The sequence below is a fragment of the Falco punctatus genome (genome assembly GCF_963210335.1).
Source record: "Falco punctatus genome assembly, chromosome: 5".
NCBI lineage: Eukaryota > Metazoa > Chordata > Aves > Falconiformes > Falconidae > Falco > Falco punctatus.
The window spans coordinates 1,058,611-1,084,480 of NC_137584.1; the positions used below are offsets into that span (position 1 = coordinate 1,058,611).

Sequence of the window (25,870 nt, forward strand, 5' to 3'; positions counted from 1 at the left end):
TTGTATCCAAGGTCTAGCTTGGTGTAGTGGTGACTGGTGTAATGATGATTTGGTAATGCAAGGTGTTTAAAGGGTAGGCTGCCTGGAATGATTGGCACTTGCTGTGGGATATGCAGGCAGTCACCATGAAGCCAGTCCCCCTCAGTAATTCGCTACTTCATGGTAGTTGCTCTGTGTATTGAAACAATTATTATTTTATTTAAACTAAAAAATAAATTGATGAGCCCTGCTTTTAAGTGCCTTTTTTGTAGAGCTGAATTGGTGCCTTGGGTGTATCTGTTCTGCTTCTAGATCAGTAGTCTTTCTGTAAATCTTGAATAAATCTCCTCATTTTGACTGTGGGTTCTAATTCACAAGGCTTTTTCAGATCCAAGAAAGATCATTGTATCAGAGGTAAAGATTGTATATTTTTTCTGCTGTTGATTGATTATAATCTTCTTGATTCCACTCAGGTAACTTCTAAAGTTTGAAACTTCATGCTTGTAATAGTGTAGTGCAGCAGCTGAGGTATACTCTGAAAATTATTAGGAACTGTCACTTCTCAGCTATCACTTTGCTGAACAGAGCTTGAAATTAGATTGAACGTAGGTGATAAAGATTTCCTGACTTTAAAGCCCTTAAATCGTGAAGATTCATTTCTGCCTTTCCTGTGTATGGACATGCATCTGCTTGTAGCTGACAAGAAAATTCATTCATAATCAAGTTCACTTATGTATAAAATGGAAGCACAATCTTAAGTGTAAACAAAAGGCATTGTTCCTAACAAACCATGGAAATTTCTATAAATTTAAATAGGTGAATTGGAGAGGGTGGCTTTTGTGTTACTTGTTAATATGAAGCTACTTAACAATATACGTTGCTCATCATAGGTAGAAAAGTAAAAGGGAAAGAATGAAGATGTAGCACAGGATTTGAGTTAGAGGATTAGAGATAACAAAAGTCACAAATTTGTAGAACTAGCATTACCTTTCTTAACATTAGCTTTTCATAGTGCAAATCTTTGGTTTTCTGTACAAAACAGGCTGCTCTTCCTTCTGTACTCTTCAGCTGGTACAGAGGTGCTAGGTGCAAAAAGGACAAGGTAAATTAATAAGCATGCTCTGAAGTGATTTAGACCTTTCTAAAACTCATCAAAGAACTGTAATATAGTAGCGTCCTTGGGTTTTGTGCAACTTCTACTACTGAGTCTTCATTGTTGGATCTTCTAAGAAGCAAACAATGGAACAATGCTAATGTTTAATCAGGAGCTTGGTATTGTAGTGTTACCAGTTGGAGCTGCTCAGAGAAAAGAATCTGAGGCTGTGAATACACTAAGGAAAACTCCTAACTGCTAACAAGTATGTGATTATTAGTAGAAAGTAAGAAGGAAGATGAGTAGGACAGAGCTGGTGTGTGTGTCATGTCCTCCATAAAAGTTCCATCTCAAAATTGGGGGGGGGGGGGGGTGTGTGTGTGTGAGAAAAATCAGCTCTTTCCATTTAGATCACCATTTTCCTAAATAAATCAGTCAGTAGTTTGGTTTTTTTATTAAAAATAAACCAAACAAAGCAAGTACCAAGTCTCTTAATGTAAATTTTCTTCTCACAACTTGTTCTAGAATGGTGAAGTTACAGGTCCTATCATAAGTGTCAGTGTGTTGTCAGCTTTTGAGACAGAAAGATGGGATCCCTGTTCATGCTGTGTTAACCACCTTCATGTAGAAATGGGATGATGTGCTTCTGATATTACTGGACATTTTAAAGTAATTGCCATAATGTGAAGAGGGAATGAATATGCAGAGAACAAACAGGTAAAAAGTTGACTGAAATGAGTTCTCCAATGGGGTATTGTAATTTTCATTCTGTGTATCTTTCTGCACAATTAGAGGCAGTCACTGAAATTGAAGCATAGGAGAATTAGATTAAATTAGGAGACTGCCTTTTATGCTTGTAAACAATCTGATGAATTTATTGTTATGGCTGATCAAAGTAAACACTTGGGTTGAATTGCTGAAGTGATCATATTTTTAAGAAGAGGCAATGCTAAAGAGAACAAGAAAAGACTTTTAAAGCAGGGCCCTTCTCTGCATGTTGTTTATGATGCCAGTGAAAAAGGGGTCATTTTCCTACTCCACAGTTGTCAATCTGTTAAAATGCAGCGTTGTGTTAGAGCATATCTGGGTAAATAGTACAACTTGTTGTTTTGGTTGTGAATTTGGGCGTGTGATTAAATAACATAGAATATGGGATGAAGATTCTCAGGCCTTTTTGTCAGTATGCGATAAAGCTGTTTTGGTTTTTGTGTGATGCTTTATGAAGTACAGTTTTAAAATTTTAGTAAAAGAAATGGTGTTTTGTTTAAATGAAAACAAACTCCCATGTACCTGCGCAGGTGCTGGATTTCTTTACTTAGACTATGTCTTGCAGTACTTATTCCTTTTTTTTTGTTTGTTTTTAATACTTAAAAAATAATTGCTTTTAACATTAAATTTAAAGTATTTGTTGCACTTTTTCTGTTTATAGGATTACTGTGATACTAATTAGTGAATTCTCTGCAGAAAATTGACTACTGTTAATGATTTTTGTCAGGTACAGAAAAACAGATTTTGAGGAAAACAAACTTAAAATTGGCAACCTATCACATAGTTATCTGAGCAATTGTTTTGATAGTTTCTTGTTATTTTAGCTGTTTTCTTTGAATAGGTTTTGTATTTTAAAGTGTTCCCATTGTCTCTGTAATCAAAACTCCAATCTTTAAGTGTACATTTTTAATGAAATGGGCAGTTCTGCTTAACTGCATTGCTTCTTTGGAACATGGTTGTACTATCTGGAGGAGTTTATGCTCTTTGGTCCTAACTCTGCTGATTCTTAAGGTCATGTGTAATGTTATTGCCTTGACTTACTGAGTGCAAGTTTCTGTGTACAAAATTAGTTTCAGACCTTTGAATTGAAGCTTCCAACACTGCTGAATTATTCCAACCTCTCTACTACAAGAAGGAAAGTCTAGTGACTTTCAGTAACTTGTTCTAGGCTGAACAAGCAACAACAAAAAAAAATTGTCCTGTATCACTATACTCCTGCCTACTAAATATAGCTCATTTTCCCAGTGCTTTAAGTTAATTATTAAAGGTTTCATAGTTCAAGGCTGTTTGATTATGTATATGCTTGAAATAGTTTCTCTAAGAAAGTTACAAATTAATTTCAGCATTTTGTAAATGTAATTTCTGCTACTTCAAGACCACTGTTGTACTTGGAGGATCTTTGTGCTTGTGGTTTTGGTATTTACTGATATATGACTCCTTAATATTTATTCACTGAGAGTGTATTCACAGTATAATTTAAGACTTGTTGGCATTGATACATTTGAAGAATACAATGAACAATGGAGGTATTATTGCATATAATAATTGGCAATGCACATCTTTATGGTTTGAGTATGAATATTATCTTGATTTAATGCTTACCATGTAGTATTCCATCCATACAAATAATGCAGCTGAAATTGTATTTTAAAGAAACCAAAGTCAAAATTACAGTAGGAGAATTTTACAATCTCCTTATTGCTGGGTGTAAATTTTAATGTGAGATTATATATTCCATGTTGCATAGTATCTGTATTTTTTATAACATGTGAAGAAAGTTTCTGAAGTTTAGAGTACAAGTATAGTTGAAATACAAAATTAACTAGATTTAAATCAAATTACAATGGACAGAGGACTTTGGTTTGCACACATTTTAAATCAAATGTATTTATAAATTTTATCTCTGATACCTTTGACCAAGAACAAATTTGGAACTTGGGCAGCTGTAAGCAAGAACACTGGATATTTTAGATACCAGGAGGAGGCATCATAATCTTAGTAATAAATGTAATGGTTCATACTTTGTTCTGCCATAAGCAATGAAAGAGTTAATGCTGCCATAAAAATTTTCTACAGACTTTTCAGAAATAACCTGTTATGGGTTATGTTATGCTTCTGAGAGCTATTGTCTGAGGGTTTTCAGCTTGGGCGAAATTTCATTGGCTTGAGCACAAATCTTTAGGATTAAGAGTTGCAAGCAAATGGGGGCGGGGGGGAAGTGAAAGCCTCTGCCTAGAAAGTGGATTCTTGGAAAGAGGTTGAGCTTGTGACAAGTAATCATGTAATACACAGGGCCTTGATGGTGCCTTCTTATCCTGTATCAGGCTCATAGGGCTGAATTTGGTCATTTGAGCCTGTAATGTGAAGAGTGAGGGGGGGGGAATGAAGGTGAGGTGCAAAACACATTTGCAGACATAAGGGAGGGCATCATTTTGACAAAGCAAAACCAAAATACAGTAATTCAGTTCATTACAGAGACTATTACTTTCATTGAATTAATTCAGTGATCACTGTGTTGCTGTGTCCCTGGCACTGCCAAGTAGCTGTAGAAAACAAAATGGTGCCCCTGCGTACATCCTGAATCTCAGTTTGGAAATTACACTGTGCCCATTTGTGAGGAGTCAGGTGGTTTTGACTTTTAAAAGGCTACACCTGCAGTCAATACTAAGGTTAATTCTGCCTTCATTTCCACGTACTCATTCTTCTCTCACCTGATGCTCATGCAGTGTTTGTATTGCATCTGTTTTTAAACCTGTCATAGTCTTGGAGGCAAAGGTTTTATTGCTGTCCAGTATTTAATCTCAAAAATGGTCCAACAATCCAAGTACATTGCTGGGGGGAGCTGAGTTTTAAAAAAAATATATTCCAATACTAACCCTTTTCATCATGTGTCTTCCCATATTGTGTCTTCCATGGTAGTAGCTGATGGATGCTCAAGGGAGAATAGACTATGTGTTATACTGTAGAGAGAGTGTTTTCGCTGCCATATTTATTTTGAATCTATAAATGAAAATTTGTGTTAATATCTTTATCCAGAAGGCATCACTTAAATACACTTGTGATTGTGATAGTAAAGGGCAGGGTGAGGGGTTATCCCCTTCTGCAAACATCAGTTGAGGAGGTGTGAAAGGGAGTGGCTCCTACATCTGTTGATGGCCTGGTTGGAGAGGCCAGGTGGGCTGAGCTAAACAGGCTCCAGAAGTGCCTTCTAACACTCAGCTCTTCTGTGATTCTGTGACTTGGTGCTGATGGTACTAACTGAGGACTTAACCCCTGAGCTTTGTTCTTCTGATCTGTGACGGGAGTAATGGCCGGTTGTGAGAGGCACTATTTATGTATGCCACAGTTTCCCCGTCAGTAAAAGTTGTATAATTGCAACTTTCTAATTTTGTAGCTGTGGTATGAGGATAGATATACAGAAGACTTTGAGATTCTTTGATACGTATGGTACTATATAGGGTACTCTACATAGAGGTGTGTATAAGGACTTGAAATACTGTACCTCGATAACATGCTTTTCTAAGTCACAGGAAATTCAATTAGTTAGAAAGTTTAGCCTTTTCTCTCTGGAAAAAATGGAGAAAAGGAATGCCAAAGAAAGCTTGCTTAAGAGGTGTAATAATTTCTGTGAATTAAATGACTGGAGACTTTGAGCAGTTATCTCTGTCTGGGACTATGTGGGTACCTTATTCTTAAAGGCCACAAAAACTACCTTGTAAAGGATGAGGTGACCTCTTCTATTTGCTTTCTCATAAAATGGAAGCAGATAGCTCAGAGAACTGAAGGATTTAAGCATAAAACAAATTTGGCCACCACTTTAGCATGTGATTGCCATTTGCTGTAACGTTTTCGTTTAACTGAAAACTAACATACAAAGAAGTGAAAATAGATGAAACCGAAAGATGATGAACAACTTGAATAGCTTTGTAGACCTCTAGACCCAATTTTAGTTTCCAGAAATGGTATACTATGTAGTTCATGTGTTACTGAAAGTTTATGTACTATTCCAAGATAAAAATAATTTATCAAAAATAAAGTTCTGAGGATCAGTATTCATCCTTAGAACTCAAAATTTTAGTAGTAGTCTGAAAATGAATGCTTTCTGGGAAGCCAACAGGTATGTACACTTCCTGAAAGCTAAAGCTAGCACTGTGTAAGTATCTAAAATGCATTTTGTGAGGTTTTTTCCACTGGTTAAACCAATGACTCTCCAGTGTTTGTAAGCGTGCATATCATCTCATCTCTCTAAACCTCTCAAATTCCCTTGTATTTTTAACATACTGTTTCAAAGTATCATAGTACCAATAAGTACATAACTGAAATTATCCTGATGTCTTAAAAAAAAAAAAGACCAGAAACATGTTTTACAGTTTCTTTGCTGGAGCATATTTAGGTAAGAATTGCATTTCACCATTTCTATACTTTTTTTTCTGAATTATTAATGTATTACATTCTTCTTTCTGTGAGAAGAATTGCTTTAAGTTTATAGAATTCTGGCTTTGCATCTGATGTGTTTTTTAATTACTGTATTAGCATAGCAGATGCCAAGTAATTTCTGACATAGTCCTTTCCCAGACTGTACCAAACCTATCCCACCCCCCAAAACAGTTGATTTTTGGCTTTCTTCTTGTGCTATGTAATGCCAAAGGCAGCAGCAGGGGAAGTATTCTGAATTTATATAATTTTTAATTACTTCTGGCACTCATGAAAAGATTACCTTTTCTGTTTACTTGAGGTGTTTGTAATTACAAATAGTTATAGCAGTACTGACACTCAGATTGAAATGAGATTGCTTTCATCTCAAAATTACTTTTTTTTTGGTTGGTTTGGGGTTTTTTTACCACAAGTAGTTCTAGTATGGTAAAACTTGTGTGTGTGTGATATGTACAAAATGGAACTTCACTGGCTCAAGATAAAGACTGTTAAATTATAATTGTATATTTTCAAATAGTTGGTAGAAAACACAAATAACAATGTTTCTGCAGTATTGTTGCTACTAGAAGCCAAAATTAGAGGGAAGAGCTTTCTGTTGCTGAGCTGTGTTATTGAGGGGGAGAGGATTGGTTGTTTTTTTTATTTTTCAAGGAGTCTTACTAGAAGCTCCTTTTGTCTAGTTTTACTTATGGAAATAAATTGCCGTTCCAAAGATACCTTAGTCACAGTGTAGTCTTAAGAAAATGAATCCAGTGATGTGCTGCCATCAAGATTCCTTGTCTCCGCTTTACACAGGAACACATGGCCCAGTTGCTTTTCACTAAGGTATTTCTGGAAGTCCTAAAGCAGAATTGACATGTAGTTAAGTGTCTCAATTATTCTTCCTAAAATGAGAAGTAGTTTTGTTTGTTTGCTGAAATATTTTGGCAAAAGTTGTAGATGGCAGTTTGTAGTAAAGAGAAGGCAAGCTGCCATATGGAAGAGGACAGTTCAGGATGCTTCCTTTGGTTGGCCTTTTGAGGAAGGGCTCTCTATCCAAAGGTTCAGCAGTAGACCACAGCAGCCTTTTTCTGTCTGAAGGATTGATGTTGAGAGATGCGGGGCTTGGCAGGAAAACTCCTTCAGCCATTGCGTGAGAGTGCCTGCCCCAGGGGAGGTGAAGAGCTTCAGGAGGGTTTGCTTTCTGGGTGGTGGGGCTGTGCCCAGCTTTAGCAATGCTCTGCTATCTGTAACTTCTCTGGCTGTTGCTCAGGCTTTGCTGCCAGTCACCTGGTAGCCGTCATGACGTCTGTTTTTCTGTCCTTCACCTTTGATTGGTTTGTCTGATTTTGAGTAGCCTGAGGGAGGATAATGATAATGATGGAGATGTAACTGCCCCAAAAGAGGCAGTGAGGGTGTTCCCCTTAGGAGGTTCCTGTCAGGTGTTCAGTTTTGCAGATGAAGCAGCTGAGTTTGGTGATAAAGCAGTATTACTTGTAAGAATTCAGAGTTGGTGCATGTACACAGGGACTTAATGCACATCACTGGAATAACTCAGAGACCACATATGATGTGGATGATATTTTAAAGCCAGTTTAAAAGCAATCACATCTTTCAGGTGATGATCACGTGTGTGTGACATGTTTGTGTTAAATGAGCATGTATTTCTTAGGTCCCTGCATGTGTCCCCTCTGTTATGTTAGCTCTTAGTGGGGAGAACTACTTTGCTGCCCATGGAATCACTAACCATTGCGTTTTTCAGAAACACATCCTCGGTGAAAAGCGGGATGTGGCTGCTCTTAAGTAGGATGGGTCTTACCAAAGGAGTGAACGGTTGAAGTGTTCATATAAAATTGGGAAAAGGATAAACTTGTAGTTGCTAGTCTGCCCTTCCAAAGTGTTTGGACTCAATTCCGGTAGTCATGTCATTCTGTGTGAGACATCACTGTCAAGTGGTAAGTACCACATGTGTGTTTTCTCTTCTTCATTTGCCAAGAGCTTGTTTGTAGTTTTTTTAAAGCAAGTGGTGGTTCCTTTCCTCTCTGTTTTCCCGTTTGTCAGCTCTTTGTTTCACCATGGGGTTCTTTGTGCATGTATGCTCAACATTAAGAGCATTTGGTTTTACTTGTGATAATTTGGCAGATCTTTTCCATTATTACTTTAAGGAATGAGTTCTTAACCTAATTTCTGTATCATCTTTACTTTGTGACTGTGTGCAGAAAGACGTTGATTCAGACTTCTCATGTCTTTTGTATGTGTGGTATGTCTCACTGTTCTCCAAAAGGTTAATTCTAGTCTGTGGCATGCTGGAGGCTTTGTGTTACCTATAGGGAAAATTCACAAAGTCATTTTGTACACAGTAATGTGTGTGCAGGACACAGCAGGTGTGCAGGAAGGGGGTTTGCCCCTGTGGCCATAGAAGTAGCATTCATGATGTGTGTGCTGAAGTTTGAGATGTTTTGGTCTCATCTGTTCCCACAGTTGTGTGTGTGTGTTTGGCTGAGTCAGCTGGTCCCAGCCTCCCTTGCTGTACATTTAAACATTTGGGAAACAACAGGAAAGCTGCTGCCCAGATCCATGAACAAAGGAACCTTTCTGTGCAGTTCTGAGAATATTTTGATATCTCCGCTGAAGGATTACTTTCCACAAGTATGGATGTGATTGTTGGGCTGAGGGACGCGTGGAAGATTTCATTGGCCTAGCCTTGGTCTGCAGTTCTCCAGTTCTCCTTTCTGTCTGCTTCTCAGGTTCCAAGAATTTTAAGGAATTCATGAGGGTACCCTGCAGAGTTACCTTCTTATTACCACATTTACCCTTCCTCATTCAGGCTGGATTTTGTGTCTTGGATTTTCACTTAGATTATTAGATGTTACTAAATGGAATAATATTTTCATGTGTTCTGTCAGATAAATAGGCTCCCAAAATATAACTGCATTGTTTCAAATGTATACCGACTATTTGATATCCTATAGTAATTGCCTAATTGCTGTATCAACTTTTAGCTAAATGTTGAGAAATGTAAATTTGATTTATACACAAACAGCATTTGACAGCTAGCAATGGGGTACTGGATGTTCTAGGGTTCCACAATTCTTTACTAACCAGTGATTGAATCTTTTGATGCTTTTCCTGTTTGTCTTATGAAAAGGTGATTGTGGAATAAGCTTGTCTAAATATGCTATCCAGTACGATTGGTTAATATAGTCCTAAAGACTCTGATTCTAACCTAAAAGCAGATACTTTTTACAATATTTTAACATGGATCTCGAGAGTAAGATGAAAATGCTACCTAGAAACATGGGCAAATACTGTGATAGAACCTGTTATTAAATATAACAACCTCATAAACTTGTATCCAAAGGCAACTCACTGCACAGACTCTTCAAGATGCACTTTTTGATGGAGAGATAAATAACTGAAATAAGAAACTGTGGTTTTTAGGAACTTTATGTTCTTTGATTTTGTAGGAAAATGAAATATTAGTGAGGTGAGCTTGCAAATGTAGGCATGTTATCTGATATCTGCCTGCAACTGATGTTATATAAGTATTTGAACGTAAGTGGAGACATCAGGCTTTGAGGAGGATAGGGCAGGGAGGGCTAGAGATGATGTCATTTGGCAATGAAAAGCGAAAATAATACAACTTTAGTTGTCCTCTCATATAGTACAGTTGGGAGAGCAGGTATTACAGGAATTTTTTTTTCTATCCCTAACTTAATTTTTTTAATGTAAAAACCCCAAAATTTAAGTCCTGCATAATTCATTTTTTTCTTGAACAAAAAGGTTAACTGGCAAATTAGTAACTGTGATTAAAAACATAGCAAGCAAGGGAAACAGAAGGAAGGAAGCAGTCTTTAATGAGACTTTAAGATTACTTTCAGCATTCACTTCACAGAAAAAATTGAAGAAACAATTGCAGAAGGGTGAAAGTCCTGTGAAAAGTTTAGGCTCTCAAGTTTTTTTCATTGACGGGCTGGAAGAATTCCCAGCTTATGTCAGTTTTTCTGAGAAGGGGAAAAACAGCCCGTTGTTTGTTCCCAGCATAAAAAGTAACGATTTCAAAAGTAGTTTTTAAGATTTCTCTGTAAAAAGAAAGCTTATTAGAAGGTGCAGACTTTCTTCCCTATCCCAACCCTAAAAGTAAAACGTCGTTGTTTTTCTTAAGCTTTCTTTCATCTTTGAGGCACACTGTGGTCCACTTATTCTCATGCCTTTTATTATTGTGCAGCCATTACATGATAGTCATATTACAGTGCATCATTTGTATTTTTTAAACCTTTTATATTTTATTTTTTTAAATCTTGGACCACTTGGCAATGAAACTGCAATGAGTAAATGGTCAAATACTCACTGTATCTTTCACAGGTGAGCCACATCTGCCATGGACAGAAGGGGGTTCTGTTTGAACAGATACTGAGCTCAGGCTATCTGTTGGATGCTTTCCTTACCGTAGTATCATCAGAAATGATTTGCACTTCCTGCTGGATCATGAATGCAAAAAGTCCTGAAAAAGGCCAAGTGAGATTCAATCTTGCCAAGTGTATTACTCTGGCATCAGTATGGTTTCTTCACTGATGGGTTGTCTGTTCAAACCAGCAATACTCTTGCAATATGTAAGTCAAAACTTAAGTGGGATGTCTAAGGTCTTTACAAAGACCGGTAGGATACATGTTAGTCCAGTGTCACCTATTAAGTTGAAGTATTCACAACACATAAATGTCTTCTGTGCTGGCCTGTATTACAGAATGGAGGACTTTAATATTTGGGCAGACTTCTCACCTGTCTCATGTGGAGTAAGGATTTCTTCTCTTGCCCAAGGCAGGATCAATTCTCTTGATGTCCTTCCTGACAGGTGTTTGTCTGACATGTTCATAAAGACTTCAGAGGCTCCTCAGGCAGTATGCTTCCCTTTTCTGGGGGCTAACTGCAATGCCTTAAAATATTTATGGAGTCTGCTCTGTAAGGTTGTGTTTAGCAGCAGTATCATATCCATCTGATGAGCTTGATGTCAGTCTTCTCTCTTAAAGACTCCTGCACTGTATGTTTTCCTCATCTGAAAACACCTTGCCTGGGAATGGAAGGTAGGGTAGACCATTTTATTTGGCCCCTTTGGACTCTTCCTGCTGTCTGTGCTGTTGTATAAAAATTATTTTAGTAGGTCTTGTTTCATCTTGGATGGCAGAAGAAATGTAGACCACTGAAGCCATGCCATGCCTTACTCCACAAAATAATTCTTGTTTGTTTACAGAGCAGGATTTTTTTTTTTTGTTTTGTGGTCTTTTGTGGCTTTATTTATGATTTTAAACATTTTTTATCTTTCTTTTCTTTTTCTATTGTCTTTTCTCAATCTCTGTAAAGGGGAGCAGGTACAAAGCCAAACTTTACCTTTATAAAGTTTTTCCTTTCAGGGAAAACTGAAAAAATTGCCAAACTATACATGTCTTGGCTACTAGGTTCAAGAATGCTATTACGTGGGTAGTCTTTGATTTGACTGTCTCCGTTTGGCTGAGAAAGTGGAATTGAACTCTCTTCAGGTAAAAGCTCACAGAATCAGAGTTTAGGTGGCCCCTCAGCTCCTCTTGTAAAGCACTCGAACATCTGAAGTTTGGCCTGTGTTTCAGCTTCAGGGTCAGATGATTTCCTTGCTCTTCTCCTTTGCTTAAATAGGGACCGCTCATCTTGTGTTGCAAATGAGATGAATTGTACAGATGGCTTGAAACAGGTTATTACAATGATAGTCCTTCTATATGTAGTGCATATGTATTCTGATGTAGTGCATGTGAGCTGCCATTCTCTCCTGCTATTTTCATGTCTTTTGCCATCTAGATTCTCAGTTGACAGAGGCACAACTAGGCATGCACAAAGGGTTTTTTCTTCTTTCCTGACATATGCAAACCCCACCTGTTACAGAAGAACAGACACTGCTTCTGAAAGAAAACTGATTTGTTGTATGTAGGCATGTATGCACCCCAGAAGAAGAATTCATATAGGCAGTATAATTAATGTTGAGTAAGCAGTTGTTCATTCTTGGGCTTGACTTGGCATGATTTGTGGTACTACGACATGGTGTTCTACCAAGCTCCTTTCTATTACCCGTGCTCATAATGTGTTTTTAAAATTTTTTGGGTTTTTAAAAATAATTGTTTTAAATAATGCTTCAGGTTTTATAGGTTGTGAAAAGACCTTTGAAAATGTGAGCTTGCTGCACATCAATACAAAGAGGACTGTCTCAAATTAGAGAGGAACTAAAAAAAGTATTGAGAGATGCATCAGTTTGCTGTCCAAGTTAACAAAAGTAGCTCAGTTACCTAATCAAGATAACTATGACTGCTAGTCTTCCTACCTATTTCACCTCTGTCTGAAGAAGAAGTATGGAATTGATCTCACATCCTACAAACCTGTTCAGTGTGACTGTTTCCTTTTGCACTGTTCATGTCAATTAAGGAGAGATACTGCTGCTTCTAATCATCCTTTCAGGCCAATGTTTATATCCCAGCCTGGAAACCATTACTAAAAAACATGGTGGAATGCAGCAAGGTATTCAGCTTGCCTGTGGAGTCACCTGAATACCTACAGAAGCCCTGGCTGGAACTGTGTGTGCAGTCAGACTGATTTATTTAGCTCTGGTATTTAAGATTTGTAGAGAGGGGTTTGGGGATCTTGTTTTTAATTTGTGCACCTGAATAGGTTCTAAAGCTCATAGCTTTCACTGAGTTCAGTAGTAAAGACTGGCTCATTCTCTTGGAGTTACTCATTCATTCGGCTTGAAAGATCCAAATGAAGTATTTGCTTAGTAAGTACATTATTTAAAACATATTGGGTATTTACACATTTACTGGCTTTAAAGTGTTCTTAAGTGTTACCTTTTAATAATGACTTTTTATGCTCTTGTATTTAATTCCCTAGCTACATTTTTGTTTAAAAACATGAATGAAAGTAGAGCAAGCAAATGGGCAGTGGCTTTGTAAGACCTCTGCAAAGATACGTGTGAGGAAGGCTTACTCATAGTGTCTACTTTTAGGCTGCCTTTGGGAAACCAAATCTTAGAAGGCCAAGTTGGAAGTTGAAGTTCCATACATGTCAAGTGTTGGATGTCTCTAATTGCTCCCTGGAGATACCTAAATTAGGTTTCTGAAATGGTCTCCATGAATACCCCATGCTATGTCTCTGTTCTGTGTCTGCCAGCCTTTTTCATGCAAGGGATCAGATACTTCTTCATGGTGGTAGGACAAAGGATCGTTTTCCTGCCAAGTTTCATTTTATTAGTCTCAGATAACAAACTGAGGAAACTAAGTAAAGCATTTAACTGTAAGCTTTCTGAAAACAAGTAAACATTTTTTAAAAACTGTATAAATTATACTAATGGTGGGTACAAATGTTGACTAGTGTTCTTATAGGAATTCCCTTTAATAGCAGTAGATTATTTTGCCCCTTGTATATTGCATGGGTTTTTTTCTGCTAGAAGCTGTTATACATTCTGTAACAATCCACAGATGTTAATACATTGTGAAACTTACTCCCATTTTCAAGCTCATACAGATTACAAAGTCCTAACAAAGTGATGTTTTAAGTATTTGTGATGTTACTGCACAGCTGTTTGTGATGTGAATCCCAGGCTACATCCTTATTTGCACTGCGTGTATTTCCAACTACAAAACAAAGTATGGCTACAAACAAGACAGAAGTGTCTTTTCTGTATCTTAGGAACACACCTAAACCTGTGAAGTTTCCCTTGTGGAACAGAACAGCTATGTACTTGATGCATTTGATGTTCCAGTCTAATTTCAGGCTGAGCGATGTTCAGTACTTACTGAGAAGAATGGCCATGTTAAATGGCAGGAACATGGCTGTAAAATACACGTTGTATCTGTTTCAGTCTGCATGCTAGTAGTGACAGGTGCTCAATGGTTGTCAGCATCCTTGTCAGCACAGAGACTCCTTTGACATTAAAGTCACCAGCTTGGTCCTGATGCTGTGCAGCTATATTGGCAGTTCCATCAGACTGCCGCTGATCAGTGAATGTCAGAGCCTCTGCTGTTCTTCGGGTATGTCACCAGCCCTTTGTGTTTTCAGGCTGGCCTTGCCTCTTATTGAACTTGCCACACTTCTTCAGCAGCTCTCCTGTGGGAAATGAGTTGATAGGTCATGGGTATGTAGGTATCTTCAGGGCAATGCAAAACCACATCCAAAGTGACTTGCATAAAGGTTTGTAACGATTACCGTTGCTTTAAGCCAATCAATGGGTAGAGTACCCAGGGACTCATTAAGTGGCATTTGTGGTGTCTGTAACAGAGTTTTGTGCTGTATTTCAGGAAATGCAGTGACAGCCTTTAATGTCTAATTGACCTCTTCTCTTTGTTTCACTTTTCCATATTTCCTTCTGATGTGTTCCCCTGTGGCAGCAAACAGCCCTGCTCAGTATTCTGAACTTCTGCTCCGAGCTGCAGCACCTCAGCCTGGGAAGCTGTGTCATGGTGAGTACTTACACCACGCGGGATGTGTGTGGGTGTATGTGTGCGCACACACTTGCTTTGGAACTCAGTCTGGGTTTATGTTTCACAAAGACATGTTAAGTGCCAGGTTGATATTATACTATGTTCTTTCAAAAAGTCTGAGATGAACGCAGCTCACTCATATGATAAAGGGTTGCGTACTGGTTTAGCAGGCCTAAAACATAGCTCATACGCTTTCTCATAGTTCTTCAGCCTCTTCCTAAATTTCTGAGCATTCTTTATATGTATGATCGCTTTTTCTTTCCAAAAATAATAACCAAGACTTAGTTATTTTATTCAGACCAAATCATCATTCCTAGCAGATTAATGCTTGTGTCTGGCCCTACAGTAATAATCACGAGAGAAATATTTTCAGCAAAAACCATTTGAGTCGTAGACTAGCTGGGCACACTCATTGATTTAAAGAAAGAGAATACGGGGACAGCAGCAGTTCCCGCAGGACACTACTCTGCGCTGTACTGCATGTGTGTGTCAGCTGTGTGTAGGGGGATTCTGGCTTGCGGCTGTCCTTCGTGGTGCACATGCCAGATAGCTCATCACGGAGGCTTAGCTGACCTTCCTCATAGCTTAAGAATCATAGAATGATTTGGGTTGGAAGGGACCTTAAAGATCCTCTAGTTCCAACCCCCCTGCCACGGGCAGGGACACCTCCCACTAGACCAGGTTGCTCAAAGCCCCATCCAGCCCGGCCTTGGACATTCCAGGGATGGGGCATCTACAGCTTTTCTGGGCAAACCAGTTCCAGTGCCTCACCACCCTCACAGTAAAGAATGCCTTCCTTGTATCTAATCTAAATCTACCCTCTTTCGGCTTAAAGCCATTACCCCTTGTCCTACCGCTACATGCCCTTGTAAAAAGTCCCTCTCCAGCTTTCTCGTAGGCCCCCTTCAGGTACGGGAAGGCTGCTGGAAGGTCTTCGCGGAGCCTTTTCTTCTCCCGGCTGAACAGCCCCAGCTCTCTCAGCCTGTATTCATGGGAGAGGTGTTCCAGCCTCCTGATCATCTTCGTGGCCTTCCTCTGGACTTGCTCCAACAGGTCCATGTCCTTCTTACATTTGGAGCCCCAGAGCTGAATGCAGTACTCCAGGTGGGGTCTCACGAGAGCAGAGGGGGAGAATCACTTCCCTCAACACTGGCCACTCCTGATGCAGCCCAGGAAACAGCTGACTTTCTGGGCTGCAAGCACACATTGCCAGGCTGTGTTGAGCTTTCTGTCCACCAGCACCCCCAAGTCCTTCTCCTCAGGGCAGCCCTCAATCCATTCTTCATCCACCCTGTATTTGTGCTTGGGTTTGTCCCAAGAAGCAAGTAAAGCGGAATTATCTCAGCCTTCCCTGCTTTGACTCGTGGGCAGAAGAGGAAGTCAGTATGACTATGCTTTTCCAACAGTCTTTGTCTTCCCACATTTTTTTATAGTGGATTTTATTCCTTCTGCCTGTATAGTGAGACCCTGTTTCAGTCTCTTTGGCTTGCCCAAGGTAACTAATAAGACTTCCATAAGGAGATGCAGCAGCTGATCAACCTAGAATAGAAATAAGCACATTCTTCAATCTGCATGTGTTTATGGTTGCAGTGCCTATGGTCATAAAAACAGTTTTATTCATCTTTTAAAGGAAAAATTACTATTTTAAAAAAAGGGGATTTTCAATGAAAGTAAGCTTTTCACTGCATTTTCACTGATATTTAGTATTAAGTGAATTTAAAAACACCTGTGTCTGGGAGTTGATTGGAAAATTATTTTGTCTTTAGTAAAAGTAGACCTCACTGTATTCTACAGTAAATAATTTTCAGAGCTCTTTAGAAATGACAAATGCTTAAGACAAATATGTAGGTGTGTTAGCATGTAAATCTTAAAAAAACTATGTATGTCTGGAAAGATGGTATACATAACAAAGTGTTTGCTTTCCTTGCAGATTGAAGACTATGATCTTATAGCAAGCATGATGGGAGCAAAGTCCAAAAAGCTTCGCAGTCTGGATTTGTGGAGATGTAAAAACATAACTGAAAGTGGAATAGCAGAATTGGCTTCAGGCTGCCAGCTTTTGGAAGAACTTGATCTTGGCTGGTGCCCTACATTACAGAGCAGTACAGGCTGTTTCACAAACCTTGCACGTAAACTCCCGAACTTGCAAAAGCTCTTTCTTACGGCAAACAGGTCTGTGTGTGACACAGACATTGAGGAGCTTGCTGCTAACTGTACACATTTACAGCAGCTGGATATATTGGGTAAGAAAATGTGGGAATATCGGTATTTATCTTACTGTGTCTCAAAAGCCTTGCAATTAAAAAGGAGTCCTTAAGACAAAATGTCTTCTATACATGTTTTTAAATATTTATTTCTTAAAATTATGGTTTAGCATATAAAAAAACAGAGGGAAGTTTTACTCACTGCAGAGTTTTTACTCACAGTGAGCTTCTGACTCAGAATCCAGTTGATTTGTACCAACCATGTAATTTGACTACTCTAGTATGAATTGCTTAAACTGAGATTTAAGTGCAAGATTTTTCCGATAACTTTTAGTTTCGTGACCATTAGGGTTTTTTAATTGAAATCTTTTTTTTGACTGTCAGAAGTTCCAATTTCTTATCCTTCTTTCTGCTGCTGTTTATTCTTTTATTTCTGTGAAGTCTGATAAAGTATATTTCCAGTGTGAGTCTGTGATCAAGAAACAGATTTCTGCTTTTGTGCAATACAGATACACCAAGCAATATTGAATTTCTTTGTCACTTTTACCAGGAAGTGAATTTGACTCACTAAAGAGGAAAAGGTAATTAACAGCAAAACTTGGACTTCCTAGTGAGGTGGAAAGGAACTGATGAGGGGCAAAAAGCATAGCAAATCTGAAATTTCTAATCCTCTGCAGATTCTATAGTTTAAAATATTTTTAGAAATCTAAAGTAAATATAGACTCTTGAGTAAGGACTTTGAGAAAAGTAGTTTTGCATGATACTGAACTTACTTTTGTGGTGGAACGTGAGGTTTTCTTTTTTAAATAATGTAGGACAGCAGGGATATTTGTGACTCAATGTGAGAGAAATATCTTTATGCTTTTACTGACTTATTTTCACAGGGTTAGTTGAAAAAGGAAGATTTAAATGAAAGGGAATAAAGTAGCTGCACTGTGTATTTTTAATATTTAATAATTTTTTAAAAAATATTATATATAGGTTGAGAGAGATGCTGAAAAGAACTGAAGGCTCTCAATTCGAATAATGTTCCAAGCAAGTTTGTTTAATGGCATATCTGGTTACAAAAAATATTACCATATGGCTTCAGATTGTCACTCCAGTATAGCTAGTACACTATTCTATCGTGAAATATGGTTTGACTGACCTCTGACTGAGAAAGTTGCCTTCTGACCAACATGGGAAAGGGGGATGAACAGATAAAAACTTAACTCTACCTAGTGCAAATTGTAGAGATTTGATGTAGATGTCCACAGGAGGTAATGTGCTTTGCCTATCCTTAAGGGAATCTGTTTTGTAGCTAGATCAAGGGCACATTTCCCTATTCAGACATGAAAAATTTCCAAACAGTGTAGTGAATGAAGTCTTTCATAAACATGTATGTTCTCCTGGCCACCCACTTCCATGCTTTTCTGTTACAATGGCGTTGTGTCTGCTCACAAAGTGGTCTGACCTTTTCATTACACCAGAGGCTGCCCAAAATGAATACCTTGGCTGTGTTAAGCCTACAGATAGTCTGCTACTTCTGTTGCCTCTCTACCAGCAGTGAAGGCTTGTTGCCATACTTCTTCAGTATTTGAATTCATGTTTTAATTCAGTTTGACGTTTTACTGATGTTTTTGTGTAAAAATGTGTGAATGTGGAAAAGGGATTTATTTTTTTTTCTGTTCCCTGGGTGCTTAAGAGTATTCCTGAGTCAAGTGGATTTGTAGTCAACCTTTCCCAGTGAGACTACATGTTAGGTTCAGATAAATGCTGTCCAGGGAATATACAGTTGAATTACCTGCAAGATTTTGCCAAAAATCTTAATACCGACCTTCCAGACCTCATTTTCTTCCTTCAGAGGAGTACTTAGTATAGTGAAAAAAAGGTTGTTTTCTGCTGTAAAGGAGTCACTACTAGGTTATGTGATATGTGTGATGGAGTTAGCCAGTGTTTTTGGCAGCAGCAAGGAAACTGTGTTCATTTCTTTGTCTGATTGTGGGAACCATTACAGTCTGTGGTTAAAAGAAAGAGTTGTCAAGTAGAAACCACATCGGGTCATCTGGAGCTGGAGTTGTCAGGTGTTCCCATGTAAGTGCAGAAGTCTCTGTTATCTGAACTGAAGAGCTAGTCTCTCACAGTGTACGAGTACCAAGAAAGTAATAAATCTCTGTGTGCTCTAACTTTTGGCAGCTGATGTAGGGCCATCCAGTCACTATAAGCTACATAAATGCTTAATGTGTTTTTGTCCTTCTGAAGAAGTGTGACAACAGGCCTGAAGCTGTTCGAGGCCTGAGGTCAGTGCTCAGCTTTGCAAGAGTCACCTTGAACAGTGGGTCTTCCCTGTGATGTGAATGAATGAGTGGTGCTTTCATTATATCCTTTGTCATCTCCCAAGTACAGAAATGTCTGGCTTTTACATGCATTGTGAAGGGCGTAGAAGTATTGCTGCTAGGTTAACAGTGCATGCTGTAAGAGAACTTCTTTTGCTTCGACAAAGCTGTGTAAGAGCTTGAGGGGTTTTGCTGCATACAGACACTTTACCTAAGTAGGGATCAGAATGTCTTACCTTGCACTGTAGTCACCAGTGTTGACAATACTGTGCTGGTTTCTCTCTGCAGTTGTTAGAACTTATAAACTTGTCAGGGAAAACTTCTTGTTTCAGTTACAGGTTATTTATCATCACAATAGCTTCGGGACTAGAGGAGTCTAAGCCTCTGAAATAAATCTGGTTGAACTGTGTCTTGTTTCTTCAAGTATTACAAAATGAATGTTATTGTACCCTGGATGCTGTTTTCAGGGGGTAGGTCCTGGGGCTTGCTACCCATCTGTCCTTTACCATTATGGTTTGGTAATCAGAGGACTCTAGAAAATTGCCAGTTTTCAAGGGCTTCATAAACTTACTGGTCCATGTAAAGCTTTGTTTGATGGGTAGCTGTGTTTTTGGTGTGTAAAACCTACTTTGGAAAGTAAACTTCTGTTTAAAAAGATAAATCATGGGTTGGATCCATATCTCCGCTGTGTTATAATACAATTTGGAAGAGGAAGCATGATGCAGATGTGTCACTGAGTACGTGAGGGTGTACTTCTTCAAACCACAGTTCTGAGCTTTCTTTTGCCCATTACATACTGAGTTGCCTCCTTACAAGTATCATTTCCTTCTCTGCCCATATCTTTTCCAGTGACTGACATGGCAGGTTTCTACCCTGCAGTAGAATGATCCAGCTGTGATCATCTGACAGTTTTGTAGTGATGGAGTACCTCATCCAGTGCTATCAAAAGCTAAGTGGACACATCTACACCTGCAGTTAAACTAGTCTTCAGTCTGTGATCAGCATTGACCAATGTGAGGAGTTGGATGACAACTGAAATTGGCAGTGTCAAAAGCTTTTCTTGTACATCATAGCAGCTGCTCAGTTCTGTTGCTGTGGAGCTACCAACTGCTGGCAAGGGTGAAGAATAAATCATCTTAACTTTGCTCCTCAAAAGTCCTGATTGTTTCTGTCCTGCACAAAAAGAGTAATGAAAGGTAGACACCCTTGTTACCACAAAATTCATGTATTCCTATCTGCATACCAACACCTCCCACACCTTCCTGAACAACAGAAAACCTAACTGCCCCCTTGCCAGCTGTCAAAATTTTCAGCTTTATCTTGAGAGCATCAACATGTAAGTTAGTCAATTCAAACATGAAAATGTGTAGCGTTTTAAAATTTTGAATTTGAGTTGTGTGCAATAGATCAAATAAAATGTAAAGAATAAAAAGCTAATCTGGCTGGTCTAGGGGAGGAAAGGAAAAGTAAGAATGTTTGAGGGAGTAGTGCTAGTTACTTTCAGGGTCTCTACTCTTAAATATTATTTGGTGTAGTAGTAGTAGTATTCCTTGCCCTAGAAACTGGTGCTCTGGCAGTTTTTATAGCCATCATACACAGGTTTCCTGAATGGGTCTAGAATTTGAAGACTTACGTATGTGATAGAATCATAGAATCATGTAGGTTGGAAAAGACCTTTAAGATCTTCAGGTTCAACCATTAAGCCAGGACTGCCAAGCCCATCCCAAAGCACCACATTTAAGCATAAGGTCCAGGCAGACAGCATCCACAGCCTTTCTGTCACCCACTAGGCAGGTCACCTTGTCATGGAAGGAGATCACGTTCGTCAAGCAGACCTGCCTTTCATAAACCCATGCTGACTGGGCCTGATCCTGCAGTTGTTCTGTACGTGCCACATGACGGCACCGAGGATGACCTGCTCCATAACCTGCCCTAGCACCGAGGTCAGGCTGACAGCCCTGTAGTTCCCTGGATCCTCTTTCCTGCCCTTCTAGATGGGCATCACATTGGCTAACCCCCAATCTTCTGGGACCTCTCCCCAGTTCACCAGGATTGCTGATTAGATATAAATTAAAGCATTTACAGCTAATAAACATGATTGTTCTAGGAAAGAAATTAATACTCAGAATTGCCTTTTGCAGAGGTGATACCAGAGAATTTTTCCAGAGAATGAATAAAAAAAATTAAATAGCAGCTTTTAATGTATTGGCTTTGTATTTATTCTGAAAAATGGACAACTAGTCCAGGTAGGAAAAGTTGTAGTAAATAACAAAGGTCCAAAAGCCTCTGGATTCTAGAAAAATGCACTATGTAGGTAACTAGCAGAATACATTGTCAGTCTTTCAAAAGCAGAAGAGAATGTGCTGTATTAAATTTCTGAAATGCTTTTCAATATGCTGTTAAGAAAGATATATCACTAATTGTACATTGTATAAATGAAAGTAAGACTATGGATCATGTCTGTTTGTCCTCTGGTGTTAATAACAAAACCCCAGCCAGATTGCTGGCATTCTTAGCTTTTAGAAAAAGTTTTTTCCTAACATAAAATTTTAAGTCTGAGGAGGAAAAAAGAAATGGGTGCAGTAAAATATGTAGTTTAGGATGGCCTATTTAGTTACAAATCTATTAAAAATCTTAATGTTAGTTGAAATGGTAGGAGAACTGTTGAAGTTCAGGTGGGAAGGAATGCAGAACATCCTACACAAAAATTCTGTGGCAAGGCATCTAGATCTAGCATTTCTGTAGAAACACGCATTTGGATCTTGAGGCGTATAAGCTGTAATGGGTAAATGAGAGTGGCTTTAAATGAGGGTACTGATGCAGTAGCAATTTTAAGGCTTGGTGGAAAAAAAATGAGTAGCATAATGTGTTGTTCCTAGAGTTTCAGTTGGAATAGTAGAGCAGATCCTGATGGTAGGACAGTGGTACAATAATAAAACTTACAATCAAGTGAAGTGAGTAAGTAAAGAGTATTACAGAATTTCTATGTATGGCCGTAGGACTGTTTCATCAAGCACCAGATAGTTGTGACAGTGATTCTAATAATAAGGTATTAAAAATTGCAATAATAATGTTAATTATCTTATTAGCTACATGTGAGGTAAAATTTATGATTATATATGATAGCAAAGACTGCTTTGGGGTGATGTTAAATGATGTCTCAAAGCAACTAATCTGGGAACCTACCATGGAACAAGTGAAGACCACACTTAGATACCTCCTTGTTTATGCAGAAAAGTACAGGAGACAACTGAAAACAGAGGCATTTTTCTGGAAATTAATCTTGTTCAGAGAAGGAAAATAGGAAGATGAACTCTAGAAAGTGAAACAAAATTATAGTAAGGCAGTATGAGATATTAAGGAGCCATTGGCTGAAGGTGAATGCTAAAAATGTATTTCAGATACATTAGAAGTTTTTACACGAGAGTTGCTGGGGTTATTAGATACTCCAGTTGTGAAGGATCACTCAGATACAAGAAGGTCGTTGGAGGAGGACTGTTGTCCGTTCATTAGTGTTCAGGGCAAGGGGGATCAAGTAGGCTGCTACATCAGAGCCATTCTTTCCAGGAGATTAGCCTGGAAAGCTGCCTTAAATTAGAATGCCAATACAGAAGGCTTTTGAACAAATCAATACATTGAACGAACAATAATAAATTGTTAGGACTAAATGATATTTATGCAGCAGTTCTAAATGAGCTCAAATACAGGGCTGTGGAAGTCTTACTCCTGGTGTGTGATCTGCACTTAAATCAGCCTCAGTGCTAGAGGAATGAAGCGTTACAAACATGGCACAGTCTTCTGTGAAGGGCACAGTTTGGAAGCTACAAAACAGTAAAATTGTCTTTTGGTCTGTGTAAACCAGTTGCAACCATAAGAAAGTCAGTCAGTCAGTGGACATGAAGGCCATTATGGTATTTTGAGAGGGCTGCATCCCTGTGAGGATAGTATAGTTATGCCTCTCCAGTCTTAGAATTCCTTGGAGTTCTTGGTGAAGGTGAGCACTGATCCAGTCCACAGAGGACTGTCTTTTCAAAAGCTTTAGACAAGGTTGTTCTGCTTTTATAACTTAGCTGTCTTTATGAGTGATTCAAGGGAAAGATGACAGGACAAGAATGTATCCTCTCTTTTCACACTGAATTTATGTCTGTGGTCACCAAGGGTCAGTACTAAACAGCTTATAAGTAATCCATGCAAAGGGGTGAATAATGCTGTACCAGAGTGTCATGCACAAGTAGTCAGGGTAGAAAAATCTCAAGCCGAAGAATTTTAATACTGAAAAACTGCAGAATGATCTTAAGATACTTAGTGAACAGATGATAAAGCAGGAGGAAAACTGTTCCATTGAGTGCAAGTTGCATTAAATAAGCATATAGAGAGGTGACTTTATATTAGTTAACTCTTTTGTAGGAAAGATCTGTGGACAGTTTTTGGAAAACATCAGCTCTCATTGCTCAGCTTCATTCTAACAGACAAAGAGAAAGTTAGGATGTCTTAGGAAAGAAATGTAGAAAAATGCCGTAAGACTTCATTATACAATTACTGACTTCGTGTTCAGTGCACTGTACAGTTCTGGTCATCTGATTTCAAAATCAGTAAATCAGAAGACAACAGGGGTCATCTGAGATGCAAAAGGGTCTGGAAAACAGACAGCCTTGAGGAAACAGAAGAGATATCCATAGGATTATGAATGATGTGGAAGTAGTGAACTGGGAATGATCTCTCACTGCTGCTTTATGATTCATTGCCCCTTAATTATTGCAATTAATAGGTAGTGGTTTTAAAGCTGATTTTTTTTCTTTTTTTTAACATTATATAATTAAACCGTAGAACTCTTGTGAAGAGGCTATAAGTATACAGAAGTTCAGAAAAGTAGTAGCATTCATGAAAGGTAACTTCAACAATCCCTAAAGTGATAATTTTGGGCAGTTGAGAAGATCTACCAGTGAAAAGCTGCTTTAAAAATCTGTTTCTACTTTGTTTGTTTGTTGGGGTTTTATTTTGGTGAGCAGCATTAGCACTGGCCATAGACAAAATCTTGGACTAGTTGGCTTTTTGGGGTGCAGTTCAGCTCAAGATGAGTATAAGTTGAAGTGTCTACCAGCAGGTTTGCATGGTCATGTTGGATGTATAAACTCGTTTTAGAGCCAGGAGAGCTTGATGAGCAGTTTAGCCCACTGTAGACATCCAGGCTTGGTTTCCTTGCCTAGAGTAACCTGCCTGGCTTCCAGCTGTTCTAATAAGGCGTGGATCTCCTTCTCTGGGTACAGTGTCCTGTCTGCCAGCTCGCTGGTGTTCTACACGGTGTAAGGAGCCCCAGGGGGCACTAGGCACTTCAGGCAACTGAATCATACACCAGTGCGGAGTCAGCTGAATCATGTGTTAAGCACCTTGACTGTACTGACTAGATTTCCATCAGATTTATAATAGGGATGTGGATGCATGCTTATAAACACCTATTTATTTGATTTCTGGCCAAATCCCATGCTTAGTCTGACCCTGTGTGACACTTACAAGTTCAGTCACTATGGTCTTGTTTATAGCAAGGGTAAATAGTGTGTTTTCTGTTACGCTTAGTGTATATATCGGTATGACTGGTAGTCTGAACAGGTGCCCCTGCATGTGTGTAATACCCACATGCACTGTAGAGTCCTGGAAGCCTTGCTGATGTGTTTAGAATTGCAGTAGCCCCCAATAGCTCCTGTGCTGTGCTGACCCACCAGTGCGGTCAGCAGGAGAGCTGTGAGAGTGTAAGTGCAGCATACTGCGTTGCTTGCTGCTGAAGCCCATCATTTGGTCACTGGGAGGTCTTGTGGCTTTGGGTACTTGGCTTCAAAGTTTCCACCTGAAGTTGTAAAGTTGCCCCCAATAGAAAATGATTAAGTTACTTAAGCACTTGAGTTAAGAAAATACAATAGTTGTCTTAAAGGTAAAAATTCTGTGCTGCCTCTAGAGGAGAAGCTTTTAATTTGAAATCTAATTGAAATAATTGTCCTGGTTTTGGCTGGGATAGTTAATTTTCTCTTCAGTAGCTGGTACAATGCTGTGTTTTGGATTTAGTATGAGAATAATGTTAATAACACACTGATGTTTGTAGTTGTTGCTAGGTAATGTTTATACAAAGTCAAGGACTTTTCAGTTGTTTGGCCCTGCCAGTGAGAAAGGTGGAGAGGCACAAGAAGTTGGGAGGGGACACAGCCCGGACAGGTGGCCTGAACTAGCCACAGGAATATTCCATATCACAGAATGTCAGGCTGAGTGTATAAACTGGGTGGGGGGTGGGCGTGTCTGGGGGCTGCCGATCACTGCCCGGGGACTGGCTGGGCATCAGCGGCTGGCGGGCAGTTGTGTTGTGCATCACTTGTTGGTTTTTTCTTTCTCTCCTTCTCTTTGCTTTTCATTACCATTGTTGTTACTATTACCATATATTATTTTCTTTCAATTATTAAAATTTTCAATCCATGAGTGTTACCTTTTTCCTGATTGTCCTCCCCATCACACTGGGGGTGGGAAGGGGAGTGAGCGAGTGGCTGTGTGGTACTTAGTTGCCAGCTGGGGTTAAACAATGACCGTGATCTAAATAAAAATTATTTTATGGTAGCATTT

General features: G+C 38.9%; 1 protein-coding gene across 9 annotated transcripts in view; it reads left to right on the forward strand.

Moving 5' to 3' along the window:
- Window positions 1–25,870, forward strand: part of FBXL4 (F-box and leucine rich repeat protein 4) — a 73,426-nt gene that overhangs the window by 37,774 nt on the left and 9,782 nt on the right. For 7 of the 9 annotated variants that reach the window (XM_080388042.1, XM_080388043.1, XM_080388039.1 and 4 more), the window contains 2 exons: window positions 14,656–14,727; window positions 16,679–16,991. In XM_080388042.1, coding sequence (XP_080244168.1) covers window positions 14,656–14,727; window positions 16,679–16,991 — 385 coding nt within the window. Of the gene's footprint in view, window positions 1–14,655; window positions 14,728–16,678; window positions 17,534–20,116; window positions 25,730–25,870 lie in introns of those variants that run through there. The other 2 variants (XR_013928204.1, XM_080388045.1) reach the window with 2 other exon arrangements.